This window comes from Somniosus microcephalus, chromosome 27 (genome assembly GCF_052327205.1).
Source record: "Somniosus microcephalus isolate GS21.2 chromosome 27, FLI_Smic_1.0, whole genome shotgun sequence".
Lineage (NCBI taxonomy): Eukaryota > Metazoa > Chordata > Chondrichthyes > Squaliformes > Somniosidae > Somniosus > Somniosus microcephalus.
The window spans coordinates 25,162,323-25,176,997 of NC_141013.1; the positions used below are offsets into that span (position 1 = coordinate 25,162,323).

The 14,675-nt window shown below is 40.5% G+C and overlaps 1 protein-coding gene across 10 annotated transcripts in view; it reads left to right on the forward strand.

Moving 5' to 3' along the window:
* The window catches only part of LOC147100082 (zinc finger protein 280D-like), a 118,303-nt gene extending 104,137 nt beyond the window's left edge, over positions 1 to 14,166 (forward strand). For 9 of the 10 annotated variants that reach the window (XM_085968749.1, XM_085968746.1, XM_085968750.1 and 6 more), the window contains 3 exons: positions 8,376 to 8,421; positions 10,240 to 10,301; positions 10,487 to 14,166. In XM_085968749.1, the coding sequence (XP_085824875.1) occupies positions 8,376 to 8,421; positions 10,240 to 10,301; positions 10,487 to 11,237 (859 nt within the window). In that variant the 3' untranslated portion in view covers positions 11,238 to 14,166. The remainder of the gene's footprint in view (positions 1 to 8,375; positions 8,422 to 10,239; positions 10,302 to 10,486) is intronic. The other variant, XM_085968754.1, reaches the window with a different exon arrangement.
* The last annotated feature ends 509 nt before the right edge of the window (positions 14,167 to 14,675 follow it).

Sequence of the window (14,675 nt, forward strand, 5' to 3'; positions counted from 1 at the left end):
TGTCTTGCTTTGTGGAACTGTACCAATGGAAAAGACTTTGAAACACTTCTAAATTATAAATGTCTGACCCCCCCCACCCCCCCCCCCCCCAATTTGGCAAAATGTTGATTCACTACTTAATAGCGAGGAGGAAGCAACTTGCCTTATAAATGGAATGTGGAAGCTGGCAAAGTGTTTTAGATTAATTTTCTGAGAATAACGAGAAAGAAGTTGATGATCTTTTATGGGAGTAAATATAACTTCAGACAACAGATGGAAACGGGCCAAACCATTCTGGTGTGATGCTTCTGTAACTACAGTAGTTATTCGTTTCACATCAATCCATCTAGGGTTCTTTTTTTCTCTCAACCTTTTGTGTTCATTTTGACACACTCACCGAGAGTCCGTACAAATATTGACAGACCCCCCCCCCCCCCCCCCAGATCATCTGGTCTAACCAGGGCTGTCGGCAGCAAAATTAAAACTGTACATACTCCTTCTAAAAGCTGCTTCAGTGCATCCCTATGTATGTTGATGCTGCATTCCTGGGGACCTGCTCTTTTGGAAAATGTTGAACTTTACTATTTATTCTGGTTAATTTTAAACACTTTTTTACTTCATGATATATTTTTAATAATAAAAATTATAGGAAAAATAAGTGACATTTCGATTTCTGCATCTATTTAATAGTGCAACCAGACCGTCACTTCCTCGAAATATAACCTGAACACTTTTCCTCCTGTCTCCTTCACAGAGGCACTCTATCCCATTCACTGACATTGTGTTCCTGTAACCCCCTCTTCCCAGTTCGCAGAGGCATTCTCATCCTGAAATAGCTCCCCAAACCTATTCAGAGATACTCTTTCCTCCCAATCCCCCTCTTAGTTCACAGAGGCCTTCCCCACCCCACCTCTGGCTCACAAGAGATATGCTCTGCCTTGAACTGCCTCATCTCCCTGGTTCAAAAAGACACTCTTTCTCCTGCTCTCTCATCCAAATCACAGACGATGCTCTGCTTCCTTGATGTGTTCCTTAATTCTGGTCTTGGCTGCGGCTCCTATGTGAGTTGGCTGCCTGGTTATGAGATCAAAATTTAGTATAAGCAGAAATTTTGATCAATAGCAAGAGTAGGAATTCCTTCTTGCAGAACAAAATCCAGTCCAGGAAATAAGCAGCAGCATGTTGCCGGAAAACGTGATGCTCAAGCCTCCTGAACTCAACTTGAGTGCCTCAGCACCTCTACACTATATGTTCTGAACTGAGGGGTGCTCTTTGTACCCCAGATGCCAATATCCATGCTGCAGTCTTGAGTCAGCGCCTGGTACAAAGGCATGTGGGATTTTCTAGCCGACAGGCTAGGAAAACATTTGGATTTGGAAGGGAGGAGATAGTATTTTCATAATGTTGGGGTGTCACACTGCCGCGTTACAGCTCAGTTGAAACACTGGCCATGCCCTATCTTGAGAGATCTTGCACTCTTGTCTCAACAGCTGCTTTGCCACCCCAGGATATAAAAGTGTATGTGTTTGTGTATATTGTGTGCACCTGCCTATGCCAGGGGCCCTGACTTCTGAAAGATTTAGTTAATTACCTGAAAAGAAAACCATGCTGCAATGCAGATGATGTTTTTTAATCTTGTAAACCCCCCCCCCGCCGAGGGACCAGTTTAAAAATCTGATCTAAAGAGGGCCTACAGCAAAGGAGGTATTTTGTTTGAAATCGGGGAGAATAGAAAATTATCATGTTGAATGTAAAGAAAATCTTGTTATTGAATGTGAGGAAGAAGAGGCCTTTAGCTAGATTTAAGTATTTTTGTCTGAATATAGTAATGCAAAAAAGAAGGCTGTGCCAAATGTACTCTGTAACATTCTCATCAATGAGTGCATTTATATGCAATAGATCCGAAGATTCATCATATGTGTTGCATCCAAGTCGTAGCGCCTAAAGAGGGTACTATATATTTGTCAATTCCATAGGATAGTTATTCAACTTTATAGTGGCCCCTTAGGGCAGCTCGGGTGTTGATTAGGTGATCATTGTGCATGTCAGATTAGTTTAGTGGGAAGCCATTTCTGTAGATGAGGTGAGAAATTATTATAGCAGGAAATTTTGCATTGGTGGGGGAGCATTGGATGGAACCTCCAGCTGGGTGGAATTTGTGTTTTTGGATTTGTCATCCTAGAAATGGCATCATATTTTCCCCGTAAGAAACTATAGAAATAAAACCATCATTTTTCCTTCATCCTGAAAACATGATTCCTTTTCTAGAAAAGCAAACACACTAGCACAAATTGTCCATGTCTGGAAGTTTTGCATTCTATTAGGTGCTATATTTGTGCTTATCCTGTATTCACAACATAGATGTGGATGCTGGTTAATTCTCAGTGGGTTCTTTGCTGCTGGAATTACCTATGAAGTAGCCATAAGATGGTTTGCCATCAGCTAATCAAAGACCCCTACGCCACTGTGGTGATTATTCTTTATGTTTAGTAAGAAGTATTGTGATTGGTTGTTTGTTTCCTGCCTTGGGATATATGCTGTAATCTCATTGGTAGTTGATGTCATGTGATTTGTGGTGGCCATCTTAAATTCAGTTCTTTCCAGCCTTTAGTTGGGACTGGGTGTTGAAGATTTTTAAGTTAATAAAGCCTAGATTAGAAAGGCAAATCTATTCTTTATTTCAATTTATTAACTTTATGTCAGAATGGAGCGATATCTTCAACCAGAACGATTCAATGCTGACCCTAATTCTGCAGGAGTGGATGATAAATGGAAACATTGGTATTGTATATTTAAAAACTTTTTGGGCGTGTTGGATCAAGAGTCTCTAAATAAGCTGAATATGCTGATCAACTACATTGCTCCGGATGTGTATAAGTATATTTTGGACTGTAAAACTTACGAAGTGACTATTTCTACATTGGAAAAGATTTTTGTTAAACCAAAGAATGAGGTATTTGCACGTCACCTTCTATCTGCCCGTAGGCAGCAGGTGGGAGAATCTTTGGATACTTATTTACAAGCACGTCGGTGCCTTAGTGTTAACTGTAATTATAAGGCCGTGACGGCTGAAGAATATAAGGAAGAATCGGTACGGGATGCTTTTATTAATGGATTACTGTCTAGATCAATTCGTCAGCGGTTGTTAGAAAATAAGACTTTGGATCTTAAGAGTGCTTTTGAGCAAGCTTCTACATTGGATGTGGCTCAGAGAAGTTCGGATTCTTATGCCCTTTTTAATCAGCCTGTGACTGTGGTTTCGGCAGTTCCGGATGAAAAGGAATTATGTGGACTTAATAGGAGTGGTTTACTAGATTCTGAAACAGTTTCTACTTCAGCGGCTGTTGCCTCTAGGATTCAGAAGTGTTATTTTTGTGGAAACGTCCGGTACCCTCGTCTGAAGTGTCCTGCTCGGGAGGCTGTGTGTAGTAAATGCGGCAAGAGAGGTCATTACGCACGTGTGTGTAAATCATCAGGTTCAATTACCTCCTCTGTGACTATTCAGCCTTTAGATAGGGCGTTTATTGCATCAATTTCTGCTGCATTTGCTCATGGCCTAAACAAAGCTATAGTTACGGCCCAAGTTAATGGGTTGGAAGTGAAGGCCCTTATAGATACGGGCAGTACCGAGAGTTTTATAAGTCTTCAGTTTGCAAAGGAGAAGCATTTGAAAATTTTGCCTGTTTCCTATCAGGTGTGTATGGCTCAGACGACTCTCACTTCACAAGTAGCTGGTTGTTGCCTTGTGAAATTGATTCTTCTAGGTAATATGTATACTGATATACGCCTATCTGTTTTGCCTAATCTCTGTGCGGATATTTTGATTGGTCATGATGTGCTTCAGTTACACGAGAGTCTCAGTCTTTCATTTGGAGGAACTAAGCCACCTTTATCTATTTGTGGATTAACCTCTTTATCCATTTCTCCATTATCACTTTTTTCCAATTTGATGCCGGATTGTAAGCCAATTGCTACCAAGTCAAGAAGGTATAGCGGTCAGGATAGAGAATTTATTAATTCTGAAGTTCAACGTCTCTTATTGGAAGGAATCATTGAACCTAGTTGTTCGCCTTGGCGGGCACAGGTAGTTGTCACGACTAACGAGAGACATAAACGAATGGTGATAGACTATTCCCAAACTATTAATAGGTATACTCAATTAGATGCGTACCCTTTGCCTAAGATTGATGAGCTTATCAATAAAGTATCTCAGTATAAGGTTTTTAGCACTATTGACCTAAAGAGTGCTTATCATCAGATTCCTATTGTTAAGAAGGATCAACCATATACGGCCTTTGAGGCTGGTCCTCTCTTAACTCAATGTCCATACACATTCACTTCCAACAGGGGTCTCTGAGTTCCATTCAGGAGTGGGAACTCTGTGATTTTTACATCCACAATTCAGTCCTTCATTTTTTTACTTCAAAAAATGCAGCCCATATGCAAGTTAATTGGTACTACATTTTGCAACCAGGCAACTGATCCAAATTTAATACCAATCCTATTGTACAAAACCATTTTGCACTCTCTTGTTTGTTGCATCTAGTTCAACTACAGACTGCATACTTTAAAATTCGTAATCTTGCATAGAATATTACTTGTTAAAAGTGTAGGTACATACTGCTTGATATTACCAACAAGTACTTGTCGATATATCTTTGCATTGGATTGAGGATGAGTTTTGGTCAACCTTTCTGGAGGTGTGGGGGTACTTTTCACAATAATACTAAAAGTTATGTAGCTCACTTGATGGTTCAGTTACTAAGTGTACCGCTAAGTATGGAATTGAACTATACGGACCAAGAAAATCCCAGGGTTGATCCTTTGTTTCTGCTGAGCCACCTGATCTTCCCAGCATGGGTAGTAGCGACTCTATGATTGGCTTTCGTGTCCCTGTGCTAAGGAGGAGAAAACTTAGCCAGGACTGCCACCACGATCACTATCCTGGTGGAAAATACATGTGTGTAGACATCTGATGAGGCAGCAAAGGCTCACCAACCATGCTCATGTGGCAAGGACCTGTGCGCATAGAACCATATTCCCAGCATGGATCCATGCCTTCAGGAGCAAAGATGAGAAAATTAGAGCAGGGATTTTTATTTTTTAGAAAAGCATAAAGTAATTTTAGGACCTTGCCTAGAATTTTCCCTCAAGTGTTTCATTAAATTGAATTACTGAATGAACGGGTTATGGTATAACAATTTGCAAGCTGACTATTTTGATCTGACATTCATAGATTTCAGACAGCCTTTTAAATGGCTTGACATGCTGTAATGTAATTCAGCTGTTTGACAGTAGTGATATAAAATTAGCTTAAATAATTACTCTGCTCCCGCATATTTAAGTAGAGGCAAAGATTAGGCAACCTTAAATGTTTGTTTTTATTGGATATTTGTTGAACGTATTGCTTCTCTAACAATGGTACATTGGTCGATTTTGTTATTTTTGACAGAATTGAAGTAGCGCATGGGGCTTGAATGGTTCAGAACATTAACATATGACAGTATTCAAATGCGTTATATTTACAATCTTAAGATGTACAAAATGACCCATGCATACTGAAGACTTGCCATTTCAGCAGTATCTAGTTTAGAGATACCTGTAGTAACTTGGTGCCAAACTGAAATCCGTGTCACAGAATCACAGAAACCCCACAGTGCAGATAGAGGCCATTTCGGCCCATCGAGCCTGCACCGACACATATCCCACCCGATCCGCGTAACCCCTACACCAACACGTATCCCACCCTATCCCTGTAACCCCACGTATTTAATCCCCCTAACACTAAGGGTCAATTTATCATAGCCAATCAACCTAACCCGCACATCTTTGGACTGTGGGAGGAAACCGGAGCACCCGGAGAAAACCCACGCAAACACGGGGAGAATGTGCAAACTCCACACAGACAGTCACCCGAGGCCGGATTCGAACCCGGGTCTCTGGTGCTGTGAGGCAACAGTGCTAACCACTATGCCACCGTGCTGCCATGAAACAGTTAGTAATGCAGTGCAAATTCTATTTCCAAGTGGACATTATTTTTGGGCATGAAGGTGTGTTGAAGTGTTTAGGATTAACCATTTGGATCTTGATGACTTTCAGAGCCAAATAATGCAGAATGTTTACAGAATATTTTTCAAAATGTGTAACTTACTAGGATTCTTTATCAAAGGTGTGTGTCCATACAATGGGCTATTGAAAAAATTGATACTGTAAACTTCTGAAAATGAACCCCGTGAAACTCCATTTTTTCCATCAAGTAAACATCAGCTTTCAGCTGAAAGTTTAACATTGGAAGCACGCCTCAGGCTTCCCTTTCCCTTTTCTCTTCAGTTTGGATCCATTTGTCTTTCCAAAACTCTTTCAATCTAGTTTTTTTTAGATTGTCTTGTTAAACAAGGGCTTTGTGAAGAAACGGAATCTTTATTTCCTCTGGTGAATAATGATTCATCTCAAGTGGAAAAAATCAAGCAGGCTCCATGGAGTGAGGGTAGTCCCACTGAGCTGGCCAATGGAGGAGAGTTGTTCAGTTAGGAAGGTGTAGTCAACCATTTCAAGCTACAGAGAGATCAAGGAGGGATAATGCACCGTGGTTACAGTCATTTGTGACTTTGCTTCGGCCTCTCTGGTGCTGGGGCAGAAACCTGATCGGACAGATTCAAATGTAGCTGTGGGATTGATCGGCACAGATTTGGGAGGTGAGAACATGTTCAAGGGTTTGGGAGAGGAAAGGGAGACTGAAGAACGAGGTGGGCAGTAGTTTACAAGAGCAGAGGGGTGATGGTAGTTTTGAAAGGGAACCATTTACAATGTCAGCTAGCATGGGGATCAAGAAGAGAAGTTGGTTGGTCAGCAGTTTAGTTGGATTAGGGTCAAGGGTGCAAGAGATGGGTCTCGTGGAGGAGATGAGCTCTGAGAGCACAAGCTGGGAGAGAAACTAGAGAGAGACGGGGTCCAGGATATCTGGTGATGCATGGCTAAACCACTTGTGTGCCAGATAAGCTCAAGTCTGAATCCCTTGGACTTGAGGGAGCGAAGGGAATGACCAGGATGGGATCAAATAAAGGTTTTGCTGGGGACAAGGGTATCAAAGCTGAAGCTGAGGAAGTGGTTGTGTAAATCGACAGCTGCAGAAACATTGTGACTGGAAGGCCAAAGGCTATGTACCTGGAAGTTTGAATATGCTTGGGGGAGAGTTTTTTCCAAGGACAGGTGCAGAAGAAAGTGGGATTGGCAGCAGGGGTAGGGGGATGTGATTGGTGAGGGATAGAAGGAAGTGGTCAGAGATTACTTTTTCAGGGATTGAGAGCATGGGAATAGAGACGCCTTGAGAGATGACACGGTTGAAGAGGTAGCCGTGAAAAGGGTAGGTGGGTTTATAACAATAGAAAGCTTTAGGGAGAACTGGAGGGCAGTGAATTCAGAGGAGAGAGGGGAAAGGTGCTGCGATGGAGTTTGAAATCACCCAGAAGGAGTCGCCGCTCAGTGCAGAGGCTGAGGCAGGAATAGTGGGTTGATATATTGGGGAGAAACTTGGGGTGGGGCATGTGATTTTAAAGAAGCAGTGAGGGATGGAACAACGTAAGGTGTTCAAAGGAGTAGCAGCTGTCAGAGGAGAGACCAAGGTACGAGTTGGTGGTAGTGTGGGTGAGGCAGATGGTGCGAGTTGGTGGTAGTGTGGGTGAGGCAGATGGTGCGAGTTGGTGGTAGTGTGGGTGAGGCAGATGGTGCGAGTTGGTGGTAGTGTGGGTGAGGCAGATGGTGCGAGTTGGTGGTAGTGTGGGTGAGGCAGATGGTGCAAGTTGGTGGTAGTGTGGGTGAGGCAGATGGTGCGAGTTGGTGGTAGTGTGGGTGAGGCAGATGGTGCGAGTTGGTGGTAGTGTGGGTGAGGCAGATGGTGCGAGTTGGTGGTAGTGTGGGTGAGGCAGATGGTGGAAGGTATAGCCGGGTGGGGAGGCAAGGTACCAGCACCCATCTACTAAGTTTCAGTCAAAGCCAGAAACGCCGATTTTAACTTGGGGCCAAGTGCAGCATGGGCGGGGGATTTGGGTGGGGCAACAAGTTTGCACGGCTGCACTGGCGAGAGGCCTGGGCCCTTTTAACTCTCTTGACAAGAGGGGAGAATTGAAAGGTGGCACAACTGGGCAACAGGAAGGGGGAGAAGGACCCGAGAGAGGGCAAGAGGGCAAAAAAGGAGATAGAAGTAAAGAGCTCAGGTCTGGAGCAGCAGGCAAAATGCACAATGATTTGTAGTCTATATGCCACTAGAATTATCTATCTTACAACATGCTTGCCACTGCCATGGATGCCTTTCTTTAAACTATCAATTTCCTGTACAGTTTTTCAGCTATATCGCTTAAAAGGATTTCAGAGCTAACAATGTTTTTTTCACCCAACAGGGGAAATGAGGATATTTCAACAACTGATGAAATGGAGAAATCTGAGGTAATTTCAATCACTTTGTAGCCATTACCGTGTATGATCAGAACGGTTTATGCTGCTGAGCAGAATTTTACTTTGTGCCAAATATATTGTAAGTGGCTATATTACAGCTAATTTCCCCATTATTAGTAAGAAAATCCAAAATAAGGGTTCTTTGGAGGATTAAATGCAATTATTGACTTAAGAGTATTGGAAAAATTGCAGGAAGTTGCAGTGATTCAGTGCAGTTGCCTGTTCCTTAAATGTATAACTGACTTTTAATCTTACAGCATCCTGGGTGGATTTATTTTTCTGGGTGCAGTCAGAGACAGTGGATCCACTGATAAATGTGCTCATTCTCCAGCGATCCCCTTCCTGTTTGACATGATTTTACACACCAACGGTTAACTCAGTCATGCCTGTGATTCAACCATGTCAATTGTATGGCATGGTCCTTCTGATTAACTGGAAAATTAACCTGAAACCAAGACAAAACTTTTGGAATTTGCTCCACCTCCAAAATAGATGGAAAGAGCAGAAGGAAGAAGAAAATAGCTAAAGAGGTTACATTAGATTGGGGTTATGGGCAAAGTAAAATTAAAGCTTACATATAAGAGAGAGTTTGGGGAAGAGAATGATCAGCTGAGCAGAAGTATTTTGAAACATTGGCCCGTATTTTCCGATCCCCACAGGTGGGTACGCGCTGTGTACACACATGTAGGGACATCGGAAATGCCGGTTTCAGGCATGCCAAGCACATGCACTGAAAACCAGCATTTCCGATCTGTCAAGAATCCTCTTGACAGATCGGACGCCTGCCCTGGAGAAGGGCCTCTGCGGGCGGAGAGTTCCGCTTTCTGCAGAACCTCCGCCCGCTGAAAACACTTAGAAATCTTACGCCTGGTAAAAGCGTATGGCCTGCTTTTACCAGCATAAGAGTTGAAAGAAAGTTTTTTTTAAATGTCACTCATTTATAATTTAAAAATACTTTTTAAAAAGGTAAGTTTATTTTTAGCCCTGTAAAAAAAACTTTAATTTTTTTCAAAAAATTAATTTTTGCTTAAAATATTAAATTTATTGTCATTTTAACTCATTTTAAAAATGTGATTTTTTAAAAAAAAACTTACTTAATGTTTTGATGTGTTTTTGGGGTGATCGCCATTCATATATTTGACGGATCTGTCAGAAGTATGAAAGGAGATTCCCTTCTCCTATTGGCTGGCCTGGCCCATGTGATCCCAGGGACGCTTGTGAATCGCCGGCACCCCTGGGATACCGGGGCCTTGCGCATTTCGACAGTGGAGAGGCCCAGGAGCAGAAGTGTCCAGACCTCGGGTAAGTCCGTAGATTTTTTTTCCGATAGGAGGCATCTGCACGCAGGAAGCCTCCGATCGGAAGTTACGGGCCAATTATTTACGATGTTTATTTTGTATCTTAGGGTTAGTAATAAAGCAAGAGCTGGCATTTGAGTACCTTAATTCCTGTAATATTAGAGTTCTGCTGTTGTTCCGTGTTTCAGAGTCACACTGTTTAAGCAACCGATTGTCAGAGTGATGGGTCTATTGGAAACTAAGTTAATAATACACAATAAATCCTTGTGACTTCTGCTGAGATTATACTGTTCAGTTGGTTAATTGGATTACCTGATGATTCATTTTTTTGGTATTAATTTCCCCCTTTGCTGTATTTATATTGTTTAATTCAAATTATTGAATAATTCAGTTTTTGTCAGATAAAAATGACTGAATTATCAGGAGTAGATTGTAATTATAGGCAGAAAGATATTAGTCGTTTCTTTTGTTTAAAGTTCTTAAACGTCTCCTTTTCTATTCTATCTTTAAGGAGAAACCATCTTCCACCTTACCTGATGCAGAAAGTTTGGAAATTGATTTATCTTCTGATGGGTAATTGAGATTTTCTTTTTAAATTAGATGGATTAACAGATTGTCTGTATGTGGATAATTTACATTTTGAAAATCCATCATTTTACAATATTCTAAATCGAAATGGAAACTATGTAACTTGAAAGTAAGCTTCCTGGTTGTACTATTGAAAATATGGAATGTCAGTTTTGTTTTCTCTTTAACAGAAGCCAGGAGCAGACTGATCAGCCTTTAAAAGCTGAGGTTGAATGTCCATCTGTGGAAGCTGTGCCTTCACCAAATTGTGACAAATTAAGTGATCATCAAGACAAAATAAGCTCCAATGAAAATATAGAAAGTAACGAAAGCACTGAGAAAACAACAGATGGTCTACCGCCTGAATTGACTACGGAGAAGGAAGGCGACACTGGAGAGACAGTGCAGGATGAATCCTCAGACAGAGAACCTGCAGCTCCAAACACTGCTCAAGAACAAGGTTTCAATTCAGTTGATAATGATGTAGAAATAATACCCGATGAATTTGAGGGAAACGCTGCTTCTGATGAAACAAAAGATTGCGAAACCCTTGAGGATACCATGCAGAAATGTAAACCGACAGAGGACGAGGGATTGGATGAAGAAAAATGTACTCAAGACAAGGGGGATGATGCAAATGTGGAACAGGATAAGGATCCCAAAGAAGATGTTTCTTTTGAACAGTTTTTTAGGAGCAAAGATGAACCAGAGGCTGTTGGTTCTGATGTGAGTGAGCAGGGCAGCATCCAGTTGGAGCCACTCACTCCTTCTGAGGTTTTAGAGCATGAAGCTACTGAGATTCTACAGAAAGGGAGTGTGGTGACTTCCACTAAGAAAAAGGGAACAACTGCTTCCGAGTACGTGGAGGAAAATACTAAAGAGACCAGCCCTGGTGCAATACTCATGAGCTCAGAGCATCTAGAAGAAAATGAGAAGAGCTGAAGTCTTGTGTGGGACATTTGATTATCTTATTGGACTTTATTCATACAGACACATACACACCAAGCACACAAACACTTGTTAAAGGCTTTGATATTCTTATCCTGTTCCAACTAGAGTTCACATTCCTGTCTTTGTCAAAAAAGGAAAAAAATAGCATGTGAATAGAAAAGACTTACAATTCTGTAGAATTCTGTATAAAATTAAGCACCTTTGTATAGGTGCAATCTTGCCAGGCTCTTAGCTTACCTAAGTAAACTTTCAGTGAAAGTGGAATCATTACAAAATATGTGTGATTATGTCAGTGTGCAGTTGTGCAGGAAAATCTGACTTCAGTCATGTACAAGATGACATAATCCTGCTGTTGCTGTAACCCAGTGCTTATTATTTTAATAGTCTTTGCAGTAGAGGTAGAGCATTTAGGATGGGTTACATGGTAAACCAAAGTGCAGTTCATCCTTTCCTTTTTACTGTAGAAAATAGGATATGTTGTGTTAAGTAATGCTTTCTTTGTATTGGCATGTATGTTTTGTGGTTCAGCAGTTAATTCTGCTTACAGAGGTAGACGTAAAAGGCAAGGGCTGCAGAATACGTAACAATGAATTGTTTTTAAAAAAACTGCAGTACTTTATAGTGCCAAGCTAACTGTGTATGAGGAAGAATAAAGCTGCTTAAAATGATACTGAATATTTTTTGCTACATATTTGGTAAATAGCTTCAGACATGTACTTTGCTAGTGACTGACAGTGGCTTGCTTTGATGGACAAACAGTTTGTGCAGAAAACAACAAAACCCTATTTAAGTATCAAAACTTTAGACTTGAGTCTTTTAGATGTGTCTAATTTTACTTTGTTATAAAGGTTGTTTTATTTTAGTTGAGTACCAGAAGGTACATCATAGTTACCAGAATTTGGAAGTGATGTGGATGGAAGAGCACCCTGATGCTGATGGCTGTTTATTTCTGCTGAGTGCATTTTGCTAGAGACTAGTTGAGTAAAGGAATATAAAATAGCATGCATCAAAATTTTGATAAATATAATTTACCGATTTTGCTGTCTCATATTTTCATATGGGATAATTACTTTTTCAAGTACCCTTCTAAATATAGTGCTCCAAAAAAAATATACACCACCTGAAAATATTTTTTCTTTGTCCATCTGTCAATAAACAGAATTTTTAATATCTCATTATATAGAACCGTTTTTCTTAAAAAGACCTGCAGATTCTAAGCCACAAAGCAATATATAAATCATTTACTAAAAATGTAATTCCTTATTGTAACAAACACAAATTGAACAGTTGCACTTTCCACTTCTGAGAAATGTAGTTAATAAAATGTGAACATTTTTTATTTATGTTCTTTGATTAAGATGGAATCTTCCATATTTTCTTTCATTAATATGCATTTGAGAACCCACCTAAAGTGACTATTGTATAACTGTCATAGTATTCTGGTTTTGTTTCTAAAATTATAATCCACAAATGTGATATACTTTTTGACTTTTTCTGCAGACTTTCTAACACATCTCCCATGCCATTTGCCTCCATACATCCTCCTTCCATTGGGAGCCCAGTGATTTCCATCTTGCAGGCTTCCCCTTGACTGCCATCAATGCCTTTCCGCAATTGTGTACCTGAACATGTCCTTGCTGATGATATTGGTTGTTTGTAGCTGTCCCCTTTCCTCCCCTAAAAAAAACTTCTTAATAGCTATTGGCTTTTACCCTGGCTAGTTTAAGTTTAAAGCAGCTTTGGGATTTGAGCCCCTAACTGCTGGAATATATAATTGCTTCACAGACAGACAGCTGCTTTTAACTATCAATTCCAATTGTAGTTACAAGAATAAACCTCTTGCAAGTATATGCTTAATAAGTTGTGATACCAACAGTATATGGTAAACTGTCATGCCCAGTTCTATTGACTCATTTAATTGTGCTTTTAGTTTTGAAGTCTCTGCTTACCAATACTATCCCAATTCAAAATTAGAGCCCAGTCACTGATGGTGTAAACGCTGATCTAGTGTGGTTAACACTTAATTACACTTTTTCAAACTGGTAAATGCAATCAAGGGCAAATGTTCCCATGCCGTTTGTGCAGGCTCATTTTTTTCTTTCGAAAATTTTTATACAACCTTACTGGCTGTGGCATCAGATACTCGGCTGTGTTTTTATTTCATGTGGACACCACTCAAGATTTGTTTGACTGGTTGTTCTCCAGGTCCTTGTGGTTTAGCATATGCAGTCTACCTTGTAGGGGAAATGAGAGCTGAAATGCAGCCCCATCTAATTATAATTTCCTTTACACAGTTAATTTATAGCAGGGTTGTAAATACTTTTGTTATGTGTTTTAAAAGGATTAATTTAGGAATTATTAGTATTTTACTTTTAAGAATAATCTTCATATTTGTATGTTGGAGTTATGTTGATCTTTTTATTGCTGTTATACCTCTGAAGTGTAAATTTACTTGTTCCACTCCAGGATACTTGCACTTGAGTTCATGATCTACTCATGAATGTTTGGTATACAAAGCAATGTGCAACTGAATAAATGTTATAGATGCCTGTGCTTGCAAATGTTGGCAAATGGACAGATTAGGCAAATTTACATTATTGGACTAAGCTATAGTTGTTAAAACAGTTTGGACCTCTGAAATATATAAAAGTAATAACATTGGTAGTGCACAGTGCAAAGGCTTTTCCTTATAACTTTCAGTGTGACTGTATTTAATGCTGGTTAACTTGGATGAGGAAATATGTTTCCATTGCTGCCATTGCCACTTTTAGTTCTGGAACTGAATTGATTCCTTTTCAGAGTAAAGTTACTGTACACAGGGAGGGGTGGAAATAATGGTTTGTATACTTTTCTTCTTGTAGAAGTTAAATGTAACTTTAATGCCAGTGCCTGCAAGCTCCAATAAAGAAAATGCATCTAATGACTTGTAACTGTGTACTTTTTTGTGTGTGTATGTATTCTTTTACCTCTCTCTGTACCGTTTTCCTAAAGGCAGTGAATCATGGCTGCTGGCGGCCCTCCAATACCTCACCCAAGTGACTATTCTTCATGTGTGAACCTGAATTTTGGCAAGTTACTTGACTGTAGGAGTGGGGGGGGGGGGGGGGGGGCGGCATTTCGACTAAGCCTAATCCTGCCCTAATGTGACATCTCCACATATCTAGTGACCCCTGCTTAGGAAATGGTTAATAATCAGAGGCACGAGCCCTGGCAGATTTTATTTTCTCCTCTTACCCAACCCCTGCCCCCACTCTCCCTGCAGTCCAGAAACACTGAAGCAAATTCTAACGCCCCAAATCAGAATGCCAGCAGTGATCACTTACTGAACCCGACACCGTCCTGGTCACTTATCCACTGGAACATTTGGGCAGTCCTGTGGCACAACATAATGATTGTATTTAGGTTTATTGGTTTTTGAAACTTGAATTA